We start from the raw sequence: 24005 nt of genomic DNA, 5'->3' as shown, positions 1-24005 counted from the left end.
TTTTAACGTTATTTAATCAAAATTTATTGACTATTTAATATTGGAGCTATATTAATTCTAAATTTTACATAATTGAGTTATTAACAAAAAATTTGTTTGCAAGTTATAATTATAATAATAATATTATTTCATACATGCCTATAATTTTTTCAATAATATTATATTCATATTTCATATTTTAAAATTATCAACAAATTTAAATTCAGATATAATTTCAATAAACTTTAAATTGGTTTATTCAATGTTACAGTAATAATTTCTTGAAATCTAATTTTGTTAAATAATGTACAGGATTATTCAATTAATAGATACATTCTGAAATAATTAAGTTTAATAATATTATAATATGAATTAAAGTTTAATAATAAAAAATAAAATATCAAAGTACATAAAGATTGGATTTAAATTGTTTAATATTTAGTAATATAAATATGTTAACTTCTCTCAGATTATGTAATTAAATATTAGCGACTACTTTCGTAATAAAAGTTTGAAAAATCTTTCCTAATTGTCTCATAAAAATTATAAAATTTATATAATTCTAAAAAAACTGCTCATACTTTTTTTCTTGTAAATAATTTGAAAAATGTGTGTAACTAAAAAAATATCAAAAAAGCATTCTTGTGTTACGTCAAAATATTGTTTAATGTATTTCTATACCGCGCTTAATCCTAAAAATCTATTCTTATTTACAAAACGTCTATTCAGTTTTTTAAACTAATACAAAATAAATGTTAAGTAACTGCAGTTAGGGCGTGGAAAGGTAAAAGGGTTTAAAATAACGTTAAGTAATATGTGAACAAGCATACAAGTCTTCAGAAAATTTTAACAAATAAATTGTTATTAGAAAATTGAGTAAATGATAAAAATGAGTAGAAAAGTGAGCGCGCGCACATAATAGTCTAGTTTAATAAAAAAGATGTATTCTTCCAGAAACGAAATGCTGCCGAGCTACTTCGACTTTTGTTAAACATGGGTCGAATTTCGGAAGCGAGTGAGCTCGCTGTCGATTACATCAAGGCAATTTTGGGAAAAGGAATGGAACACTTTGGTTTCGAATCGCCACTAGTGGCGACAAAACCTTCAGTCTGGTTACCTTTCAACACCGTCGAGCTTTTATTATTCGAATTGGAACACGCGAGTAAAGAAGATTCCAGCTACATAGAAGTAGGATTTTATTTTAAAAAATTTGATAAAATCTACTTGGATTACCATATACAATACGAAGCTTAAAATATATATTTATAAATCTTTCTAGTCTCGTTATTAAATGACTGAATCTCCTTTTTCAGAACTACGATTCATTGAAGGACACTTTGGAAGATTATGTTGAAACAGTCAAACGCGTCTCGAATGGCATGATTCAATACAGAACCAATGTTTAACGGTAAGTACTTTATGTTATGGATATGATATATTTACAGTAATGAGGACGAGTGTCAATTTTTTTTTCTTTTTGTCATGGAAAATCAAATCTCAGTTTTGCTTTTGACTACTGATAAACTGCTGGATGATTCACAGTGACGAGTATCGTGAATATTATAATTGTTCCTAAAATTCCGGCAACGACTGCAGCGACTAATTGCGGACATCTCTTGAATAAAACCTGGAAAATGGTTTTTAATAATGCGTCAGGGTGTCTAGCGATCTTGAAAACCTTGAAAATTTGAAATACTTTTTGATTTTCTCTTTTTAACATTGAAAAATCCGAGAATCTTCTTGCATTTTTTATAAAAAACTTTAATTTAATTTTGTTTAATTTTCTGCTTATTATACATTTATTTTACTGCAATCCGAAGAGTAATTTAAATCGTTTAATCTTTTATTATTGTTTTTAATATTAGATTATTTTCATAATTACAATTTTTAGTTGAAAATTTCAATATTAATTTAGTTTCAGGATTAGAATTTTCTATATACTGATCATCTCAATTTTGATTTCACGCCAGATTTGTTTGTTTAAAAATATTTTCAAAATTTTAAACGATTTTAAATATTATAAGATATTTCAAAGATTCAATATAGTTTCAATGAATTTTATAAAGATTTCCAGGATTTTGAAATATTTCACAAAAATTTAACAAATTTCGCAAAGTTTTGTGCATCAGATTTCAAATATTTTAAACTATTTGTAAAGATTTTAATGATTTCAAAATATTAAAAATATTTTGAACAATTTCAGAAGACTTGACAAAGATTTCAGAAAGATTTAAAATATTTGAAAAGAATTTAAAAGATTTTAAAATACTTGATACAGAAGTTGTATATCAGACTTCAAAGTTTCCGAACTATTTCAAAAAGATAAACAAGATTTTTGGAGAATTCAAAATATTTAAAAAATCCGACAAAAATTGATAAAAAACAGTTTTATTTCGCGACTTTAAATATAAATAAATAATTTTTTTTAATGGAGGTTTACTTTAAAATAAAAATATGAATAATAATTGATTATATAAAACAATTCTAGATCCGTTCAAAATTTGAGATTTTCCAGATTGTAACTGTTTTAATTCGAAAATTTTAATAAGAATTGATATTAATATTATTTATTCCGATAATTTTATTTTTAAACAAAAATTTTAATGATTTATAAATAAAATATTTGTGATTCAAAATTTTATATACATATATTATTTCTATTAATTTGTTTAGCCATTACAAATTTTAACGTGCGTTTGAAACTTTATAAACTATTTTATACTTAAAAATAACTCCATAATAATATAGTCCTAATTAACGATTTTTATTAAATTAAAAATATTTTTTAGGCCTGATATATTCAATTTTTAACTATTTAATTTGATATTTTTTAATTTAGAAGAACAAGTATTTATTATTTAGCAATATTTCATTGTTCATTTAAAACGAGTAAATTGAAACCAAATATTTAAAAGAAAACAATTTTAATTGTTTTATTTTACACGGAATTTGGAGACATAATTAAAATTTGTCTACCGTTTTTGTTTAAATCCTGCAAAATCTTACAACCTTAAAATCTTCCAGATTAATTTTGGACAATGTTTAAAATCTTTTGAAATATTCTCTTAAAATTATTTTTTTTTATTTTACTAGAAATCTTGTGAAAATGCTTTTTTTCAAGCCTTTCACAATTCTCAAAAAGCTTATAAATTATTTGCTCGAAAAAAATTATTTGAAATCACTTCAAATGTTAAATTAATTTCAATCCTTAATTTACAGTTCAATAAAAAAAAAAAATTATTATTTTTATTCACAGTTGATAAACTAAAATGTTTTTTTTTTTGTAAATCGAAAATTGTATATTTCAAACGCTTCTTATTTTTAATTTCTTAAATCTTTAGAACTGCATTTTTAAATTCTTCCAATGAAAAATGTACGCTAAAAAATTAAAATCTAAAACGGAAAATTTGTAGTTGAAAGATTTTCGAGTTACGAAATATAAATTTAATTATATCATAAATGAAAAAAAAAAAAAAATTCAACTAATTTTTTCTAAACTTGATATCTAATGGCCAGATTTTTTTTTCCTACGCCTGCTAAAAAATAAATTCACTTTCATTTCCTGGTTTTCTTGGTTTCCCCGTTAAGCGGCCATCCTGAGATTAAAAGATTTTAAAAGATCTCAAAAAGTTTCGAAATATTTTTAAAGATTTCAAAATTAATTGCCTAAAATTTTTTAGAAACTTGCAAATTTTATTATAAGTTTATTAAATTATTTTAAAAAATCTTTAAAGTAGAATTTTTAATATTTCTGAAAAGTCATCAATTTGTTCGTAATTTCTATCTTAATGAAAAATTTAATAATATCAGGGTGGCCGCTGGAATTGATATCTTTTTCAATTATGATATTCAGTTTATAATGCGTAATTCGAAAATGTTTTACCTGAAAAATTCTCTATTCTAGATTTTTATTTTTAAGTTTATATTTTTAATTTAAAGAAGTTTTATTTTATCAACTGTAAATATGAATAAATAATTTTAAAAATGGATCTGTACTTGAAGTATTAAAAAATGAACAATAATTGAATTGATAAAACTATTCTAAATCCATTGAAAGTTAAAGAATTTCTAGAGTCGTAACTAATTCGGAATTGAAGGCTTTTATTAAATTAAAAATATTGTTTACGTCTAAAATATTCATTTTTAATCCATTTATAGAAATTTTGATTAAGAAATAGGATAATTATTTAATATTTAGCAATAATTGACTTGTAATTGAAGAAGATTAAATTGAAGCTATATATTTAAAAGTAAACAGTTTGAAACTTAATTGTTCGACATAGAAAGCTTTGAATTGTTAAAATTTCGAAAAGCTTTTAACATTTTAACTTCACAATTTTTATTGTTCTACTTAATAAAATGTTTAATTTGTGAGCGAAATTGTATAATTTTGATGTATAAATAATAATTGAGCACGTATTATTTGTAAAAAAAACTTGAGTAATTTTAAGAGATATTCGGAAGTTTTGAAAAGACTCAAAACTTCTAAACATATTTTAAACTGAATAAAAATTTTTCTACAATTTTTAGAAAATCTTCAAAAAAATGTAAAATTCTTATATTCTTCCCGGTTCGTTTTTAATAATATTGGAATTCTCTTGAAATCTTTTTTAATATTCTGTTAAAATAATTATTCAAAATGAAGAATCATTTTAATTTTCCTACGAATTTTAAGAAATTCTTTTATTCATTTGGAGCCTTTCACAGTTCTTAAAAAGCCTCTAAACTTTTTGTAAACTGCAGAAATATGCATTTTGTTTTAAATTAGGTTGTGAGTATTTGCACCGAAATTTCGTTACGAATAACCAAATTTTTTCGGTAAACACACTTCGTTAAAATTATTTGAAATCATTTCAAGTTCTAAATTAATTTTTAATCTTTTTGAAACTTCTAAATATCACCTAAAATTACTCAAATTGCTTCTAAAAATAATAAGTGTTCAATTGTTATTTATTCTTCAAAATTTGACAATTTAACTTATAAATTAAACACTTTTTAAATAGAACAATTAAAATTGTAACGCTAAAAGTTTAAAAGTTCTTCGAAAATCTAAAGATTGAAAGCTTTCTATGTAAAACAATTCAGTTTCAAATTGTTTTCTTTTAAATATTTGGTTTCAATTTACACGTCTTAAATGAACAGTGAAATATTGCTAAATATGAAATACTTATTCTTTTTCTTCATTAAGAAATTTCTAGTTAAATTGGATAAAAATTAAATAATTTAGACACAATATTTTTAATTTAATAAAAACTTTTAATTATGAGTATATTATTATGGATTTATTTTTAAGTTGAAAATAGTAAACCGCACGTTTACATTTTTCAATGGCTAAACCAATCAATAGAAATAATATATTAATAAATTTATTTATCTAATTTAATATAAAAAATTTTGAACGGATTTAGAATTGTTTCGTCAAATTAATTATTGTTCAGATTTATATACTTAGAGTAAAGATCCATTTTCAAAATAATTTTATTATTTATATTTAAAGTTGATAAAATAAAACTTTTTTTTTATCAAACTAATTTTTTAAGCCTTTAAAACTTAATTTTAAAACTCTTTAAATTAAAATATATGCTTTTAAAACTTAAAAATCTAAACTTGAAAATTATAAATTAAAAGATTTTCGAATTAAGCATTCTAAACTGAATGATATAATAATTTATAAAAATCAAAATTTGAAAAATAATTTTAAAAACGTTTGAAATCAAAGTTGGACAACATTTTTATTCTCAAAATTTTGTAAAATTCCCGGTCAAAAAGCAAATTCACTGCCATTTCCCGGTTTTTCGGTCCTGCAGCCACCCTGAATTTTAAAAATCATTAATTAATCTATATTCACAGTTGATAAACTAAAAATTTTTCTCATACAAAATTTTCGATTTTAAACGCTTCAAGATTTTAATTGTTTAAGTCTTTAAAACTGCATTTTTAAATTATTTAAATTGAAATGTAGACCTAAAAATTAAAAATCTAACCTAATATTTTAAGGACATTTTTTTTAATTCGCAGGATTTTCTAAAATTTGTAGGATAATTTCAATTAATTTTTAAAGTTATTGAGAAGTTTTGAAAAAATTTCAAAAATAAAGCTAAATTTGAAAAAATTTCAAACTACTTCTAGATTTCTCAAGATTTAGAAATGCAATTTTAAAGTTTTTCAAGGATGCTTAAACTATTTAAAATGAAAATAATTCGAATTCTAATTTAAGAACTTTTAAATTTAAAAAAATTTTAATTTTAAAATATTTGATGGCCTAAAATAACTGAATAATTTAATTTTGATAATTTTTAAAGTTAATTGATTGATTCTTTAATTTAGAGTATTGAAAATGTTAACCTGGAATTATATTTTTGGAATTTAATCTAAATCTTTGAACTCTATAATTTATGAATGTTAAAAATTCTTAATTTTTCAATTTAAATTCATTAAACTTGAAATTATTCAGTTGACGTGCAAATTATTGAACAACTCAATAGAAAAATTTTGCATTTAAAAACTTTTAAACTTCAATTTTGAAGTTAAAAATTCAAGAGTTCCACTTTGAATGCTTTAGTTTTTTTTATTACTTGCACTTTTACTATTTAGCTTTATATTTCTATTTTTAAAATGTTATTGACCGGGAAAAATATTTGCGAACTAGGAATTTTGTTCTTTGATTAAAGCGGTTACCCTGAAAAGGCAACAGTAGAGAAATCTTTGACCAAAAAAAATTGCAATGGCACAAAAAAGGAAATCGAGAAGAACTATATATATTGACTTGGAAAAGACTTTGAATTTTATTTCTAAGAAACGCTAGACACCCAGAATTAATAGAAAATTGGATTTATCCTAAACTAAATTAAAATTTAAAATTAAATTTTTACCATTAGTAAGACGACGAGTGTTAAAACGAATATGGAACCGAGTGGGAGAAGAAATGCTGCTGCTCTGTAACCTTGATCAGCAGCTATAAAATTAAAGTTTTCTTTCTCTAAACTGAATTAAACTTAAACTATTAATATAATTTATGTTTAAATTACCGTAATCTCGGATCCAGTGATTGTAGTTGTAAATTGCATAATTAGCTGTTCGAATTTTTCTAATAAGAGTATCATTTGCTATGTCCACAGAACCGATTATTTTTTCGGAATTCATCGATCCATCTTCACTTGCCAAAATGTCTCCTGCAAAAAGAAGTAAAAGATACTTGTAAATATTTTTTATGTTTAGCACTTTTTGTTTTTTCTGTATGTTAATTTCCATTTTTAGCATTTACGACTATTCAATCTTATGGAATGTCCCAGTAAATTAAGGAAACTTGTATACAATCATTTTTCAGTTTGTATACAGAATTATTTCAGTGATCTGAAGTTTGAAACTTAATTTAAAAAACAAACTTGAAAGAAATTAGTTTACGTTTTTTTCTGTACGACAAAGCATTCTTTCAAATTAATAATTATTTGAATAAAATATTTTTAATAGATTATGTCATTTCATTTTTTTTTTATGTCTGATATTAAGGAATCACTGAAAGAATTTCTAGAATATGAATATTTGTCATACTTGTATATTGAATATTAAATGTAGACAATGAAAAACTTTTTTTGTTTACGTCACAGAAAATCATGAAAATTTTGTTTTACAGTACATTAATTAACTTGTTTCAGGAGAATTTTAGTTTAGTAATTAATATTTTCGATTTTTGTTAATAGTGTAATTTACTAGCCGTGAAATTGATTGCAGTCAGTTTTGTAGGAGAATCTTATTTAATTATTGAATAAAAACTACCCGTTTTGTAACTATGTGTTTTGATTATTTTGCATTTCCTTCTTTTGATGATTTTTTTCTCTTATTTTTTCTAGGGATTCCAAAGATTTTAAACGACTTTAATACGATTTCAAAAGATTTTTGAAGATTGAAAAAAATTTCAAATATCTAACAAAGATTTCAGGGAATTAAAATATTTCACAAATATTCAAAAGATTTTGCAAAATTGTGTACATCGGATTCCAAAGATTTCAAAAGATTTTGAAAGATTTCACGAATGTTTGAAATACATTCAAAGATTTTAAACAGTTTCAAAAAACTTCAGAAAGATTAAAAAAAAGAGTGTAAAACAGATTTAAAAAATTTAAAAATATTTCAAAGGTTTTATAATGTTTTAAGGATTTCAAACGGGTTGAAAAGATTTTGGAAAGATTCTAAAATTTTTTTAAATATTTGAGAAAGGCGTTGTACTCTAGATTTCAAAGATTTTAAACTCCACAAGGATTTCAGAAATATTTCAGTGGCTTCAAAATACTTCACAAAGGCGTGTAAATCAAATTTTAAATGATTTCATAAGGTTTTAAAACATTAAAAACATATTTCAAAGATTTAATAATATTTCAGATTTCAAGCGGTTTCAAAAAATTTTGAATTTTTTATTATTTAATAAAGAAATGCGCAGGTTAAGCTGATACATTTCACTATCATTTAAATTAATCCTAGCAGATTATTGCGGCTGTGGCCAATAATTAATTTTTTAAAATAAATAATATACATCAATATTACACAGATTTCAAAAGGTTTTACAATATTTCAGAAAAACTTCAAAGATTTCAAAATATTTAAGAAAAATTACAAAGATTTCAAAAGTTTTCAAAATATTTCAGAAATTTTTTTTTATATTTCAAAAGGCTTAACAATATTGCACAAAAGCTTCGAAGATTTTAAAAGGTTTCAAAATATTTTAGAAAAATTTCAAAGATCTCAAAAAGTTTAAAAATATTTCAGAAAAATTTCAAAGATTTCAAAAGGTTTCAGAAAAATTGTTAATATTTCAAAAGGTTTTAAAAGATTTCAGGAAGAATTCGAAAATTTTAAAATCTTCCAAAAAATTTCAAAGATTTAATAATATGTCTAGATTCCAAACGACTTCAAAAAAGTTCACATAGATTTCATCGATTTCAAACGATTTCAGAAAGATTTCAAAAGGTTTAAAAATATTTCACAAAAACTTCAAAGGTTTCAAAATATTTCAGAAAATTTTTAAAAAGATTTCAGAAAAATTCAAATATTTCAAAAGGTTTCAAAAGATTTCGAAGATTTTAAAATGTTTCAAACGTTTCAAAGATTCAATAATATGTCTAGATTCCAAACGGCTTCAAAAAACTTCACAGAGATTTCATCGATTTCAAAAGGTTTCAGAAAAATTTCAGAAGGCTTCAGAAAGATTTCAAAAGGTTTAAAAATATTTCAGAAAAATTTCAGATTTAGACAGGTTTCAAAATATTGCACAAAGATTTGTAAAATTTCACAAAGGCTTGCACATCAGATTTCAAACGATTTTATAAGGTTTTAAAAGATTTAAAACATATTTCAAAGATTTAAAAATATTTCATAGCTTTCAAGCGGTGTCAAAAAATTTTGAAATTTTTTTATTATTTATTGAACGAATAGACAGGATAAGGTAATACATTTCCCTATCATTAAAATTAATCCTAGCAGATAATTGCAGTTGTGGACAATAATTAAATTATGAAATAAATAAAATACAGAAATATTTCACAGATTTCAAAAGGTTTAAAAATATTTCAGAAAAATTTAAAAGATTTCAAAATGTTTAAAAATATTTCAGAAAAATGTCAAAGATTTCAAAATATTTCAATGTTTTCAAAGGGTTTAACAATATTTCACAAAAACTTCAAGGATTTCCAAAAGGTTTTACAATATTTCAGAAAATTTTCAAAGATTTCAAAATATTTCGTAAGGTTTGTAAAAGATTTAAAAAATATTTCATAGCTTTCAAGCGGTTTCAAAATATTTTGAATTTTGTATTATTTATTAAAGGGATTGGAGGATACGCTGATACATTTCCCTATAATTTAACCCTTAAACGACCAAGACGCCACTACCGGTACACTGCTTTTCAACGGCCAATAACTAAGACTATTCGACACTAGAAAAAATTGAGACACATATATTTTTATTGCTTAAGATCTCCTCTTTCCGACGGTGCCAATGAAATTCCTCAAAAAAATTTCTTATTATCCCAAAATGCAGTTTAAACAGAAAAAACTAAACTTTGAGAATCCATGATTTAAAGATCGATTTTTCGTTGTAGTATTTTCAAAATGGCGTCTTAATGGCAAAATTTTTGTGAAAACATTCATGAATTTTTTTACAATAAACGATGCGCTTTTCGGAAAATTTGTCAAGAATAAAAAGTTCTTGTAATCAGCCGAGAAATACGCCTGAATTTTTCCGGAGCGTTTTGAGCAAAATTTTGAATTTTGCAAAAATTGTTCATATGCAAAATCCAAAATTTTGCTCGAAACGCTTCGAAAAAATTCAGGCGTATTCCTTGGCTGATTACAAGAACTTTTTATTCCTGATGATTTTTCCGAAAAGTGCATCGTTTATTGTAAAAAAAATTCATGAATGTTTTCACACAAATTTTGCCGTTAAGACGCCATTTTGAAAATACTAAAACGAAAAATCGATCTTTAAATCATGGATTCTCAAAGTTTAGACTTTATTCCACCGATTAGTGAGATTCCAGGTTAATTACAGACTCGAAAAGCTTTGGAAAATGGTTCACAAAAAAAAATAGGCACGAGAAATCACGTTTTTTTTTGTTTAAACTGCATTTTGGGATAATAAATAAATTTTTTGAGGAATTTCATTGGCACCGTCGGAAAGAGGAGATCTTAAGCAATAAAAATGTATGTGTCTCAATTTTTTCTAGTGTCGAATAGTCTTAGTTATTGGCCGTTGAAAAGCAGTGTCCCGGTAGTGGCGTTTTAGCCGTTTAAGGGTTAAATTAAACCTAGCAGATAATTACGATGGTGGGCAGTAATTCAATTTTGAAACATTAAATTAATTAAATTTTGAAATAAACAGAGATTTCATCAGCTTCAAAAGGTTTCAGAAAATTTTCAAAAGATTTAAAAATATTTCAGAAAATTCTAAAATATTTCAAAAGGTTTCAAGACATTTCAGAAATATTGCAAAATGATTCAAAAGAATTCAGAAATACTGAAAAAGCATTAAAAAGAATTTAGGAGCTTTAAAAACATATCACAAAGATTTTAAAGGTTTCATAAAGGCATTTAGTTCAGCTTTACATCATTTTTAAAGATTTCCAAACGTTTTAAAAGATTTAAGAAAAAGTTCAAAGATTTAAACATAATTTCATAGATTTTAAGCGGGTTTAGAAAATTTCAGAAAGATTTCAAAAGGTTGAAAAATATTTCAGAAAATTTTTTAATATTCAAAAAGTTTCAAAACATTTCAGAAAATTTTTTAATATTTCAAAAGGTTTAAAAATATTTCAGAAAATTTAAAAATATTTTAAAGGGTTTCAAGACATTTCAGAAATATTGCAAAATGATTCAAAAGAATTCAGAAATACTGAAAAAGCATTCCAAAGAATTTAGAAGTTTGAAAAAGACATCACAAAGATTTTCAAGATCTCATAAAGGCATTTAGTTCAGCTTTAAATCATTTTTAAAGGTTTCCAAACGTTTTAAAAGATTTAAGAAAAATTTCAAAGATATAAACATAATTTCATAGATTTTAAGCGGGTTTGGAAAATTTCAGAAAGATTTCAAAAGGTTTAAAAATATTTCAGAAATATTGCAAAAGGTTTCCAAAGATTTTAGAAGACTTGAAAATATATCACAAAGAGTTTAAAGATTTCATAAAGTCATTTACTTTATATTTAAATTATTTTTAAAGATTTCCAAACGTTTTCAAATATTTGAAAATATTTTCATAGATTTTAAGCGATTTCAAAAGATCTCAGAAAGATTTCAACAGATTTTTAAAGATTTCACAAAGGCGTATACACTATATTTCAAAAATTTCAGACGATTATAAAAGATTTCCAAAGATTTCGAAATGATTAAAAATGTTTTAGAAAATTTGAAAAGATTTTATTGATTTTACAAAGGCGCGTGCATCATATTTCAGACGATTTGAAAAAGTTTTTAGAAATTTTAGAAGATTTAAAAATATTTCATATAGATTTTAAAGATATCATAAAGGCGTTTACATCAGATAAAAAATATTTCAAACGATTTCTAAAGGCTTAAAAAGATTAAAAAAATATTTCAAAAATTTAAATTTCTTTATAGATTTCAAGCGGTTTTGAAAGATTTCAGAAATTTCAATCGGGTTAGAAAGATTTCAGAAAGATTTCGAAAGGATTCAACAGATTTAAAAAGATTACACAACGATTTTAAATATTTCACAAAAGCGTGTAGGTCAGCTTTCAAACGATTTCAAAAGGTTTCAAAACATATCAAAAATATTTAAAAAGGCTTCGAAATATTTTATAAAAATTTCTAAAGTATTCAACAGATTTTAAAAGATTTCACGAAGGCATGTACATGAGATTTCAGACGATTTTAAAAGGGTTTTATATATTTTAGAAGATTTAAGAAAGTTTTCAATGATTTAAAAATTAATTTAAGATTCGAAGCGGTCTAAAAATATTTCGGAAATATCAAAGATTTCAAAATGTTTCAAAATATTTCAGAAGGATTTCAAATATTTCAAAAGATTTAAAAAGACTTTACAAAGTCGTCTGCATCAGATTTAAAAGATTTAAGATTGCAAACATTAAAAAATATTTCATAGATTTCAAGCAATCTCAAAAATTTTCTGAAACATTTCAAGCACTTCAAGCGGGTTAAAAATATTTAGAAAAGGCATGTACATGAAATTTCTGACGATTTTAAAAGGTTTTTATATATTATAGAAGATTAAAAAAAAATTCTCATAGATTTTAAAGATTACATAAAGGTTCTAAAAGATTTATGAAAGTTTTCAATAATTTAATAGATTGGAAGCGGTTTAAAAATATTTCAGAAATATCAAAGATTTCAAAAAGTTTCAAAATATTTCAGAAAAATTTCAAAAGATTTTAAAAAGATTTCAAAAAAAGGTTTGAAAACATTTCAGGAGCATTTCAAAGATTTTAAAAGATTTCACGAAGGTGCCTGCTTCAGATTTATAAGATTTAAGATTTATAATTCAAAGACTTCAAGCGGTTTCAAAATATTTCGGAAATATTTCAAAAGATTTCAAAGGTTCCATAACTCATTTAAAAAGATTTCATAAAGGCATGTTCATCAAATTTCAAATATTTCAGACGTTCTTAAAAGCTTTCGAAAGATTTCGAAAGGATTCAACAGATTTTAGAAGAAATAAAAAGTGTTCACAAAGATTTTAAAATATAATCCTTTAAACAAATGTTACAAAAAACAAATACTCAAGATAATCAATTTGTGTAAAATAATCGCACCATAAATTTCAATCGGTTTGAAAAACTTCATAGATATCTTAACGATTTCAAAAGGTTACAGAAAAATTTGAAAAGATTTCAAAAGAATTAAAGAGATTATAAAAGATTTCACAAAATTTTGAAAATAAAAATTCAAAAGGTTGTTAAAAGTTTTAGAAAACTTTAAAAGATTTAACAAAGATTTTACAAATTTTATAAAGGCGTTTACAGCGAAATTCAAAGATTTCAAATTTTTCCAGGAGGTTTTAAGATTTTAAAAGATTCAAAAGATCTCACAAAGATTTTTAGGATCTGGAATATTTCTCAAAAATTCAAAAAGTTTCACATAACTGTCTACATCAGATGTAAATTATTTAAGATGATTTTTAAAGATTTCATAAAGATTTAACAATATTTCAAATGATTCCAAAAGACTTCATAAGGATTTCAGAAAGAATTTAAAGAATTAAAAATAATTTTTAGATTTCAAATGGTTTCGGAAAACTGTACAGAAATGTCAACGATTTCAAAAGATTTTAAAGGATTTCACAAAGTCGTCTACATCAGATTTAAATGATTTAAGATTGCAAAAATTAAAAAATATTTCATAGATTTCAAGCAGTTTCAAAAAATTTCGGAAATATTTCAAAGACTTCAAGCGGTTTTAAAATATTTTGAAAATATTTCAAAAGCTTCAAAAGATTTCAGAGAGATTTCAAAAGTTTCATACCAGATTTAAAAATATTTAACAAAGGCATGGACATGAAATTTTAGACGATTTTAAAAGGTTTTCATATATTTAAGAAGATTAAAGAAAATTTCTCATTGATTTTAAAGATTTCATAAAGGTTTTAAAGGATTTAAGAAAGTTTTCAATGATTTAAAAATAATTTAATAAATTGGAAGCGGGTTAATAATATTTCATAAATATCAAAAAGATTTCAAAATATTTCAGAAAAATTTCAAAAGATTTTAAAAAGATTTCAAAACATTTCAGAAGGATTTTAAAGATTTAAGAAGATTTTACAAAGGCTCACAAAGATTTTAAGGATCTGAAATATTTCTCAAAAATCCAAAAAGTTTCACAAAACTGTCTACATCATATTTAAATTATTTAAGACGACTTTTAAAGATTCATGAAGATTTAAAAATATTTTAAATGATTCCAAAAGACTTCACAAGGATTTCAGAAAGATTTTAAAGAATTAAAAATAATTTTTAGATTTCAAATGGTTTCTGAAAACTGCACAGAAATTTCAACGATTTCAAAATCCTTTTAAAAAAATTTAGAAGTTTTAAAACTATTTCACAAAGATTTAAAATTATTTCAAAAATTTTGAAGAGATCTTAATATTTAAAAAAATTCAAAAGATATTTTACAAAGATTCTAAGAATCTGATATATTTTTCAAAACTTCCAAAGATTTCACAAAACTGTGTCATATGAATACTTATTTGTCATATTTTTATATTGAATATTAAATATAAACACTGAAAAATACTAACAGTGAAATCGTCTGCACTAAATTTTTTTTAGAGAATCTAATTATTTATTATAATAATAAATATAATAAATTATCATAATGATTTTTATTCCCTTTGGGTGATAATTTTTTTCTATTATTTTTTCCGGGGATAACGTTTTTTTTTAAATGCCATCATTTTTCAACGAATACATTTTTTTCTAAAAGTGAAAAAATTGTATGTAAAAGACTTACCAGAAAATGAGAGCATCTTGTTCTCTCCGAACTGTTCCCAACTTATAAAAATAATAATACAGATTCTTCTTTTGTCTTTCACAAAGTTTTTCTTGGACTCGGCAAGTCAGATCTATTTCCCATTGTAAAAGTTCGTTGATTGACTCGATTCACATCTGATTTGTTTTCTCATGTGATGTGATAAACAATGTCAAAGGTTCACGAGAAATAACAGCAGTGAATATAAATCTATCTGTAGATAATCTGAAGCATTATCTCGATAAGATAAATATGCAAGTAAAAATGTATGTCAAAGGAGCGAAAAAACTAAACATGAATTTAGTTGGGTTTAGAGAAAATATATTTTATTATAGAAAATAATAAACATTAAATTATTTTATATTTTATCAATTTTACCCTTTTTCAATTTTGTATTTACCGCCTTTGTTTTTCCATTTTTGTCTCTTTGAAATTACCGCCATTTTGTTGTAAACTATACAATTTTTACATTATTTTTTACGCGTAAGTTGGTAAATAAATATTTAATGGGAGCAGTTTATTTGACGAGCACGTCATCTGAAATGCGTAATCTAGATTAGATAATAAAATATATACATATATAAACGCTTGCAAAAATGGCGTTGAACCGGTTATGTTGTTAAATTCATGTTTTTGCAAACATTGTGCTCTTATTTTCAAAAATAAGGCTTCAAGATGATGAAAATATCGGCATTAAACGAGGTTTCGTCCGGAAAAGACGAGGAAGAAGATGTAACGACAATTACCAAAGAGGCCCAGGTGAGAATCAATTTTAATCACCTTGCATCCGATCATAACCTAAAAGTCAATGTTGCAGAGACATAAACCCTTTTTTTAGACTTATGCTATGAAGATTTTCGTTATTTTTAGGAATAATTATACGGTCTTTTGTATTAAATATGATGAAATTGTTCATTTAACGTTATTCCGAGTTAAAATAATAATTTCATACTATCGGACTGTTTCTTTTGTCTTGTTTTGTTTTTTTTTTTAGTCATTTTCACACATTCTTTACAAATTAGTTGTAAGTAGGCCGATTTCACATGAAGTCGGGTAATCTGGTCTTGGCGATATCACGGAATTGTTTACGACTCAAATAGATTGTTTTCTTACGAAAAATATGCGACACGTATTGTTTAATTTAACTAGCGTCATTAAACGCGTGCTATGTGCGCGTGTGTTTCCCACTTTGATGGGAAATATAATTGTGAATGCAGAATGAAAATTCCCAATTAATATAATTTATTCTCTCAGTTTATTTGTTTTTAATATTATATATATATATATATATATATATAAATAATTTTAAATTTGGAAAACTTTTAAACACTTTCTAGATTTCTCAACATTTTGAAATAAAGTGTTGAAGATTTTCAAGGATATTTAAACTATTTGAAATGAAAATAATTTAAATTTTGAATAAAGAACTTTATAGTCAAAAAATGTTAATTTTTAATGTTTCTAGCTTGAAATTCCTTAAAATAATATAATTCTGAAAATGATAAAGTTCATCGAAGGATTTTTTAATTTAAAGCATTGAAAATGATAACATGGATTTATATTTTTGAAACTGAATCTGAGAATTTGAACTATAATTTATAAAAGTTAAAAATTCTAGATTTAGCAACTTATCTGCATTTTGTTAAAAAATTTTCAACTGAATAGTTTTAATACCTTCCATTTTATACGTATTGATTATTCAGCACTTTTATACGAAATTTTTGAATTAAAAATCTTTTAAACTTCAATTTTAGAAGTTAAAAATCTAACAGTTCCACTTGGAGTGCTTTAATTTTTAGTTTGTTTTTATTGCTTCAAATTGAAAATGTTTAGCTTTAAAGTTGTAATTTTTTACTTTTATAGTCTTGAAAAACGTTTGTGACCCGCGAAAAAACCCGGGAATTTATTTCTTCGATCAGAACGGTCACCCTGAATTAATAAAAAAGACGAGTTTTCAATCAAATACATGAAATTTCAACGAAAAAGATTATTTTTCAACTCAAAAATATAAATTTTAAATAAAAAAAAAAGAATTTTCAGTTAAGACAATTTAAAAAAAAGCAGAAATTTTTAGCAAAATACGTTATTTTCAATTAAAAATATATTTTTTTCTACCACAAATGGAATAAATAAGTGTTCAGTTAAAGCAAATAATTTTCAATAAAAAAGATGGAATTTTTAATGAAATGGCTTAAGTTTCAACCAAATAGTTGAATTTTCAACCAAAATGTTACATTTTCAACGAAAAAAATGAATTTTGAACCAAGAAGATTAATTTTATACAAAAAAGTCGACCTTTCAACAGAATAGACTAATATTCAACAGAAGAAATAAGTTTTCAACTTTAAAGTATAAATTTTTAGTCAAAAATGAAATAATTAAATTTTTAGTTTAAACAATTATACAAAAAAATATTTTCAATAAAATCTGTATTTAAATTTCTAACCAAAAATATTTTCCAACCAAAATAACAGTAAAAATAATTCAACCTAAAAAGTGAATTCTCAGCAAAAAGTTTAAAAAACAAAAAAGAAGAATCTTTAACAAAACGATTGATCATCAACCCAAAAATATGTATTTTTAAAAATAAAGTTAATCTCAAGCAAAATTGTGAAATTTTAGGCTTTTAGAGCCAAAAAACTAATTTTCTACAAAATAGTTCAATATTCAATTCGAGAAATATGAGTTTTTAATCGAAGAAATTAATTTTTAACCAAAAAAGAAGAATTTTCAACCAACAAAGATAAATTTTCTAAACAACAAAAGGTATAATTAAATTTCCAGTTAAAACAGTTAATTAAAAAAGAAGGAATTTTCAATAAAATTAAAAAATTTAAAAAAAACTTCAACTAGAAAAGTCAATTCTGAACAAAAAGGGTAATGATGAATCTTAAACCAAAAAACTGAATTTTCAGAAAAGTTTTTCAAATTTTAACCGTATAGTTTAATTTTTAACCAAATAATATGAATCTTCAGCAAAAAGTTTTTAACCAGAAAATATAAAATTTCTACAAGTTTTGAGGCAATGCTTTTATTTTACAGGATATTGAAAATTTGTCGAAAAAATTCATATCAGTTTAAAAGATATTTAGGAATTGTTGAAGTTCAGAAAAATTGAAATAGATTTCGTAATTTTTCGGAAATAAAAGAAGAGTTGAATTTATCTAAGAAAGACGAATTTTTAATCAAATATTTCAATCCGCACACAAAAAAGATTGATTTTCAACAAAACTGTTGAATTTTTTAACTAAAAAATATGAAACGGCTACTAAAAGAAATGAATTGTCAAACCCAAAAGACCAATTTTCATCCTGAAAATATTTTAAAGCCATGAAAAACAACAATTTCCAGAAAATTCAAAAAGTTTTTTTTGAAAATTTCAGATTTTATGGAAAATTAAATAGAAAATTTTGAAACCTGTTTTTTTTTATTTTATATGATTTAACAGAATGTTTGAAAAAATCGAGTCAGTTAAAAAGATATTGAGTAATTTGCCTTTTTTCCAAAATTTTTGTATACTTTTCAAGTTTAAAAAAAATTTTTAATCCCTTCAAAACTTCAAAAAATGTTATGTATTAAACTGACTCGAATTATTCCTCAAATTTTAGAAAATCTTTTAAAAGTAGAAAAATCTACTTAAAATCTTCCAGATTATTCATTGGAAATCTTTCGAAAATTTTTGAAATATTTTCAAATATTCAATTAATATAATTTTTTTCCTATGAATTTAGAGAAAAATTTTTTAGTCTTTTGAAATCTTTCAAAATTATTAGAAAGCTCCTAAATGGTTTGTTGAAAATCTTCCAAAAATCTTTTAAATTCTTCTTTGAAATTTTAGGAAATAATTTCAAATGTGAAATCTGTTTCAATTTTCTCTTGAAATTAATTTGTTGTAATAAAAAATCATTTGAAATTTTCCCAGAAATCCTAAGGCCATCTTTTTTTTGTAACAATTTTTGGTGTGCTTTTTTCATAATTATAAAAAATTAGGACCAGACAAACGTCATTTCAAATCAAACAATTTTTTAAAAAGAAAAATGTTGAAATTCACAAAAAAGAAACATTAATTTTTATCATGTGTTTTAAAATTGAATTTTTTTCTAACTAATTTTTCTATGGCTGAAATCGCTAGAACAATTTTTTTGTAAGGAAAAATTTTCAAATAAATAATTATATTTCAAGAGTATTTGGTTATTTTAAAAATTCGAAACGGTAGAGTTGTAGAGAATATTTTGCCGGAAAAAACAAGCCGTCACTTATTAAAATCCAATCATTTTTCAAAAATTTATAAGAAGCGATGGTCAGAAAAAATTTAATTTGAAAAAAATGGTTAACACTGTGTTTATTTGCAGCTTTTAACATTTTTCATGAAAAATCATGTTTTTTTTATTTGAAATTACATCAGTTATAATATTTTGATTCTTAAAATCATAGAAAAACTATTTTTTTTACATATGCAGGTTCTTTTTTTAGTTACCGGTACCGGAAACTTCCGTTACTCGAAATGTAAAATTTGTTTCTTGCAAGTTGCAAAATTTTCAGATACTGACCTAAATCAAAACTTAAAAATTTCAAATTTAGGAAATGAGAAAATTCACTATCGAGTTATTTAATAAAAGATACGCCATTTTTGTAAATTAAAAAAATTCAAATTGTTTTTTTTAGTTTTGACCCAAAAAATGTTTAATTTATTTTGTCATCAAGGAGGGAAAAAATTGCTCTTTTCTTGTTAAGACCATTAAATTCCATATAATTTCACCTTTAATTTTTAAAAAAGTGATGGTGACTTCTAGATCACGAGATAATGTAATTTTAGTGGGATCGTTCGTTGCCACCGCGTTGCTCTTCCAGTGTCGCAGAGTAGGGAAAAAGCACATTTTTGGACAAAACCGCCCGACACGTACCTATATAATTTTAATTAATTATAATCCTCTATAATTTATTTATTTATTTAATTCTAATAATTAATAATTAAAAATTAAATTACATTGTGAAATTTTTCTTTATTGAAGGCTTATGCCTGGTTGAAAAAAAATTGTTTTAAACAATTTTTGTAAACAAATACACATTTTGACCATTTTTTCATGATAAAATAAATGAAAATAAATGGTACGTGTCGGGCGATTTTGTCCAAAAATGTGCTTTTTCCCGACTCTGCGACACTGGGAGAGCAACGCGGTAGCAACGAACGGTCCCAGTAAAATTACATTATCTCGTGGTTGAGAAGAGTCACCATAATTTTTTTTTTAAATTAAAGGTTAAATTATGTGGAATTGGAATTATCTTAACAAGAAAAGATTAATTTTTCCCCTTCTTGACGAAAAACTGAATTCAAAATTTTTTTGTATATTTTATGGGTCAAAACTAAATTTTTTTTTAGTTTAAAGCGTATAAGGTAAACTGAGCATTACTGGGACAGTCAGGAAAAGCTAACCCACATAAACACTATTTAAAAATGGGGAATTGGAATTTTTTGTACAAACCCCATTATTATAATAATTGAAATTATTTTTTTGTTACAAATTTGATTATTTGGTTGAAAGTTTTGTTGACTGAAAAATCTGTTTTGATTAATATTTCAACTATTTTGTTGAAAAGTCGTCTTTTTGAATCGAAAATTGATCATTTTAATGATAAATTTCATTTGTTTTTAATCAACAATTTGGTTGAAATATTTTTCCTTTTTTTTAATAAAAAATTTATAATTCAAACATTTTTTGTTTGAAATATCAACTATTATATTTTCGATAAGAATTAATCTTTTTTGGTAGAAAGTTAATCTTTTTTATTTTCAAATTCAAGAATTTATTAGAAAATTGAAGTATAAAGTTAACCACAAAAGTTAAGTTCTGATAAAAAAATACCATAGTTGATATTTCAACCAAAATAGATTTTAATTACATATTGAAAGCAGTAAAAAAAAACTGTTGAATTTTGAAGTGAAAAAGATGAGTTTTCTTTAAAACAGTTATATTTTTTATTTGAAAATATAAATTTTCAACAGAAATGTCTATTTATTTAATTTATTTTTAAAAAGTTATTAGATAATATTCATCTCATTAATATTTCATATAAATATATAATATTACATTTTAATGCATCCTTTCTAATTTTTATTGAAAAATTAAATTTATGAGATACTATATTACATCACTTATGAATTTTATTCTTAAACGTATTAAAAATTGTGCAAAAACATTACTCTTTCTTTAGTGTAGGAAATTTCAATAATACAATGCTGTACAAGTTATGCGGAAAGTTTTGAAATACAAAAAAATGTAGAATTTTGTAGCAGTTTTTTTAAAAGAACTTCAAAAATAATAGAACATTTTTACTTTTATATTTTTGTTGGAATATAAAAGATACTCAACGATATCTATTATTGTCCCAGTAATGGTCGGTTTACTTAATTTGATCTATGACACCTACAATTTTTATTAAATTTCCGTCAATGGTTTCAGAAATATAGATATTTTAAAAAAAATTGATGCTGAAATTCAACATGGCGTAAGTCCCGTAATTTAAAAAAATTTCAAAAATCCTTTCGACCCCAAATGTCTCTTATAGAGTTATCAGCCGGTTATATTACTTTGAGAACGGTAACGAGAATGAGAATTTTACCGAGAATATAACCGATAAATTAATTCTCTGAGAATTTATGAAAATCTCAGAATTTATTTTAATTAATAGAAAATTGCATTTTTTCGTTAACTTTTTGGTTAAAAATTTAACTCAATTTTTTATAGTTTGTCTTTTTTATTTTAAAGTTTACCTGTTTAGTAGAAATTAAATTTTTTTGGATAAAAATGCAACAGTTTTGGTTAGAAATTAAGCCATTATACTCTTTTCTAGAAAACTTAACTATTTCGTAGAGAATTTTCTTTTTGGTTAAAATTTATATTTTGACGTTGAAAAATGAACTGAAATATTTTCTGGGTGAAAGTTCCAATTATAAAGAAAAATTTGTTTTTTATTGCAAATTTATCTGTTTTAGCACAAAATTGATCTTTTTTGTATAAAAATGCAACTATTTTATAGAGAATTTAACTATTTTGTTAAAAATGCATCATTTTTGGTAAAAGAAATTCATCTTTTTGATTTGAAAATTCAATTTTTTTCGTAGAAACTTATTTTTTTATTACAAAAATTCTATTTTTGATGTTACTGACTTAACTGGAATCTTTTTTGGATGAAAACTCAACTTTTTTTGTAATACAAAATTCTTCTGCTTTGAGACGAATTTCATATTTTCTGATAAAAATCCACCTATTTGGTAGAGAATTAAACAATTGTGTTAAAAAGTCATCCTTTGTGGTTAAAAATTCGTCTTTTTGTTTTGAAAATTCCATTTTTTGGTAGAACTTTTTTTTCAATACATAGTTTGTTCATAAAAACTCGGGTAAAATCTTTTTCAACAGAAAATTCTACTATTTTTTTGAAAATTTATCTTTTTGATTTAAAACTTCATCTGCTATAGAAGAAATTTGATTTTTTTATGAAAATGGTTAAAAGTTTAATTTTTTTTAAATTATTCTTTTTTAATTGAACATTCAACTACTTGGGTAAATGTTAAACTGCATTGTGAAATTTTTCTTTATTGAAGGCTTATGTCTGGCTTAAAATTTAACTTTTTAGTGGGAAATACTTCTTTTTTTGGGTTAGGATTCATTTTTTAACAGAAAATGTAACTTTTCCCTTTTTTTAAGATTCATATTTTGTAGTTAAAAATTCGCGTTTTTTGTGGTAGAAAATTATTTTTTAGTTTCAAATTTACTTTTGTTACGCGTAAAAATGCATCATTTTCGTGAAAAATTAATTTTTTGTTGAACAGTAATATTTTTTGTTTTAAATTAAAATTTTTGTAAAGAAAATTTGTCTTCTCGTTTGAAGGTTCAATAATTTAAACTGTTATATCTTTTTTTAGTGAAAAATGTTTATTTGTTGAAAATTTGTCGTTTTAGTTTTTGAAATTCCTTTCTTTTGTTGTATAAATTCCATTATTTTTTTATTAAAATATAAATTATGACACTTTTTCGTTGGCAATTTGTCATTTTAGGTTGAATATTCAACTATTATATTAAAAATTCAATTATTTTGTTAAAAATTCCAGTATTTTGTTTAAAAAATCATCTTTTATATTAAAAGAGAAATTTTGGTTGTTTGAAGTAAATTAATACCTTTGAAAAATTTGTATGTGAAACATTGTTTTATTCCGCTTATAAAATATTTTATGGTAAAAATATAAGATTAAAATGCTGATGTTTGAACATTAATGATTTGAAATGAAAAATTAGTCGAAAAATCAGAGAATTTTGAAAATGTCACGCGTCTAAATTTTCCTGGAGTGGGGTCTTCTTATTCTAATTCATGGTATTTTTTAAGTAATATGAGGCAATTGAATTTTGATATAACCTGAACAATAAAAATATTGTTAATATTCATAAATTTTTACATTCTTTTAAATTCTCCTACTTATATAACACTATAATTTCTCAAAGTTGACCTAAAATCGAACAACCTCTTGCAAATAAAGTTCTTAAATTCCCGAGAATTTAACTTCAGGGTATATCAGCGATTGAATATACATTATTTTCTAGCTCAGGCATATTCAGGAATTATTGTTTCATATACTTTGAAACTTTCAAGTGCATTAATTTATTTTTAAAAAAAAGTTGTTTCTACTTTAAAAGATAACTCTTTAACAAAATACTGGAATTTTCAACAAAATAATTGAATTTTTAACATAAGAGTTGAATATTTAACTTGAAAAGACAAATTGTCAACAGAAAAGTGTCATAGTTTATACTTTATACTTTATACAACAAAAGAAAAGAATTTTAAAACCAAAAAGACGAATTTCCAACAAATAAAGATATTTCCCTCGAAAAATAAATAAAATTTTATCTCAATTATTGAAACTTTAAAACAAAAGACAAATATTCTTTACAGAAATGCAATTTTTAAACCAAAAATATGTCTTTTCAACAAAACATTAATTTTCCACGAAAATGATGCATTTTTACACAAAAAAAG

General features: G+C 23.5%; 3 protein-coding genes across 4 annotated transcripts in view; 2 read left to right on the top strand and 1 right to left on the bottom strand.

The window, feature by feature from the left end:
• Positions 1-7766, top strand: part of LOC117175787 (nuclear pore complex protein Nup160 homolog) — a 57704-nt gene extending 49938 nt beyond the window's left edge. The window contains exons 11-13 of the mRNA XM_033365525.1: positions 934-1167; positions 1293-1387; positions 7098-7766. Coding sequence (XP_033221416.1) covers positions 934-1167; positions 1293-1385 — 327 coding nt within the window. The 3' untranslated portion in view covers positions 1386-1387; positions 7098-7766. The remainder of the gene's footprint in view (positions 1-933; positions 1168-1292; positions 1388-7097) is intronic.
• On the bottom strand, positions 1159-15168 carry LOC117175789. Its single transcript, XM_033365528.1, has 4 exons — positions 14955-15168; positions 7008-7151; positions 6852-6934; positions 1159-1606 (listed from the first exon to the last, which is right to left on the bottom strand). The coding sequence occupies exons 1-4, from the start codon at positions 14968-14970 to the stop codon at positions 1493-1495; spliced, it is 357 nt and encodes a 118-aa protein (XP_033221419.1). The 5' UTR covers positions 14971-15168; the 3' UTR covers positions 1159-1492.
• Positions 15169-15446: 278 nt separating this feature from the next.
• The window catches only part of LOC117175786 (calcineurin-binding protein cabin-1-like), a 98446-nt gene continuing 89887 nt past the window's right edge, over positions 15447-24005 (top strand). For both annotated transcript variants that reach the window (XM_033365523.1, XM_033365522.1), the window contains exon 1: positions 15447-15731. In XM_033365523.1, the coding sequence (XP_033221414.1) occupies positions 15648-15731 (84 nt within the window). In that variant the 5' untranslated portion in view covers positions 15447-15647. The remainder of the gene's footprint in view (positions 15732-24005) is intronic.

This window comes from Belonocnema kinseyi, chromosome 7, assembly GCF_010883055.1.
Source record: "Belonocnema kinseyi isolate 2016_QV_RU_SX_M_011 chromosome 7, B_treatae_v1, whole genome shotgun sequence".
In the NCBI taxonomy this organism is placed as follows: domain Eukaryota; kingdom Metazoa; phylum Arthropoda; class Insecta; order Hymenoptera; family Cynipidae; genus Belonocnema; species Belonocnema kinseyi.
The sequence above is the reverse complement of the archived record's forward strand: the minus strand, read 5'-3'. Positions and strand labels throughout refer to the sequence as shown.

Excerpts from the sequence above, each read along its gene's own strand:
- LOC117175789 (XM_033365528.1), bottom strand. Across the intron at positions 6,935-7,007 it reads TCACTGGATCCGAGATTACG|CTGCTGATCAAGGTTACAGA; the intron begins GTAATTTAAACA and ends TTAATTTTATAG. Across the intron at positions 1,607-6,851 it reads CACTCGTCGTCTTACTAATG|GTTTTATTCAAGAGATGTCC; the intron begins GTAAAAATTTAA and ends ACCATTTTCCAG.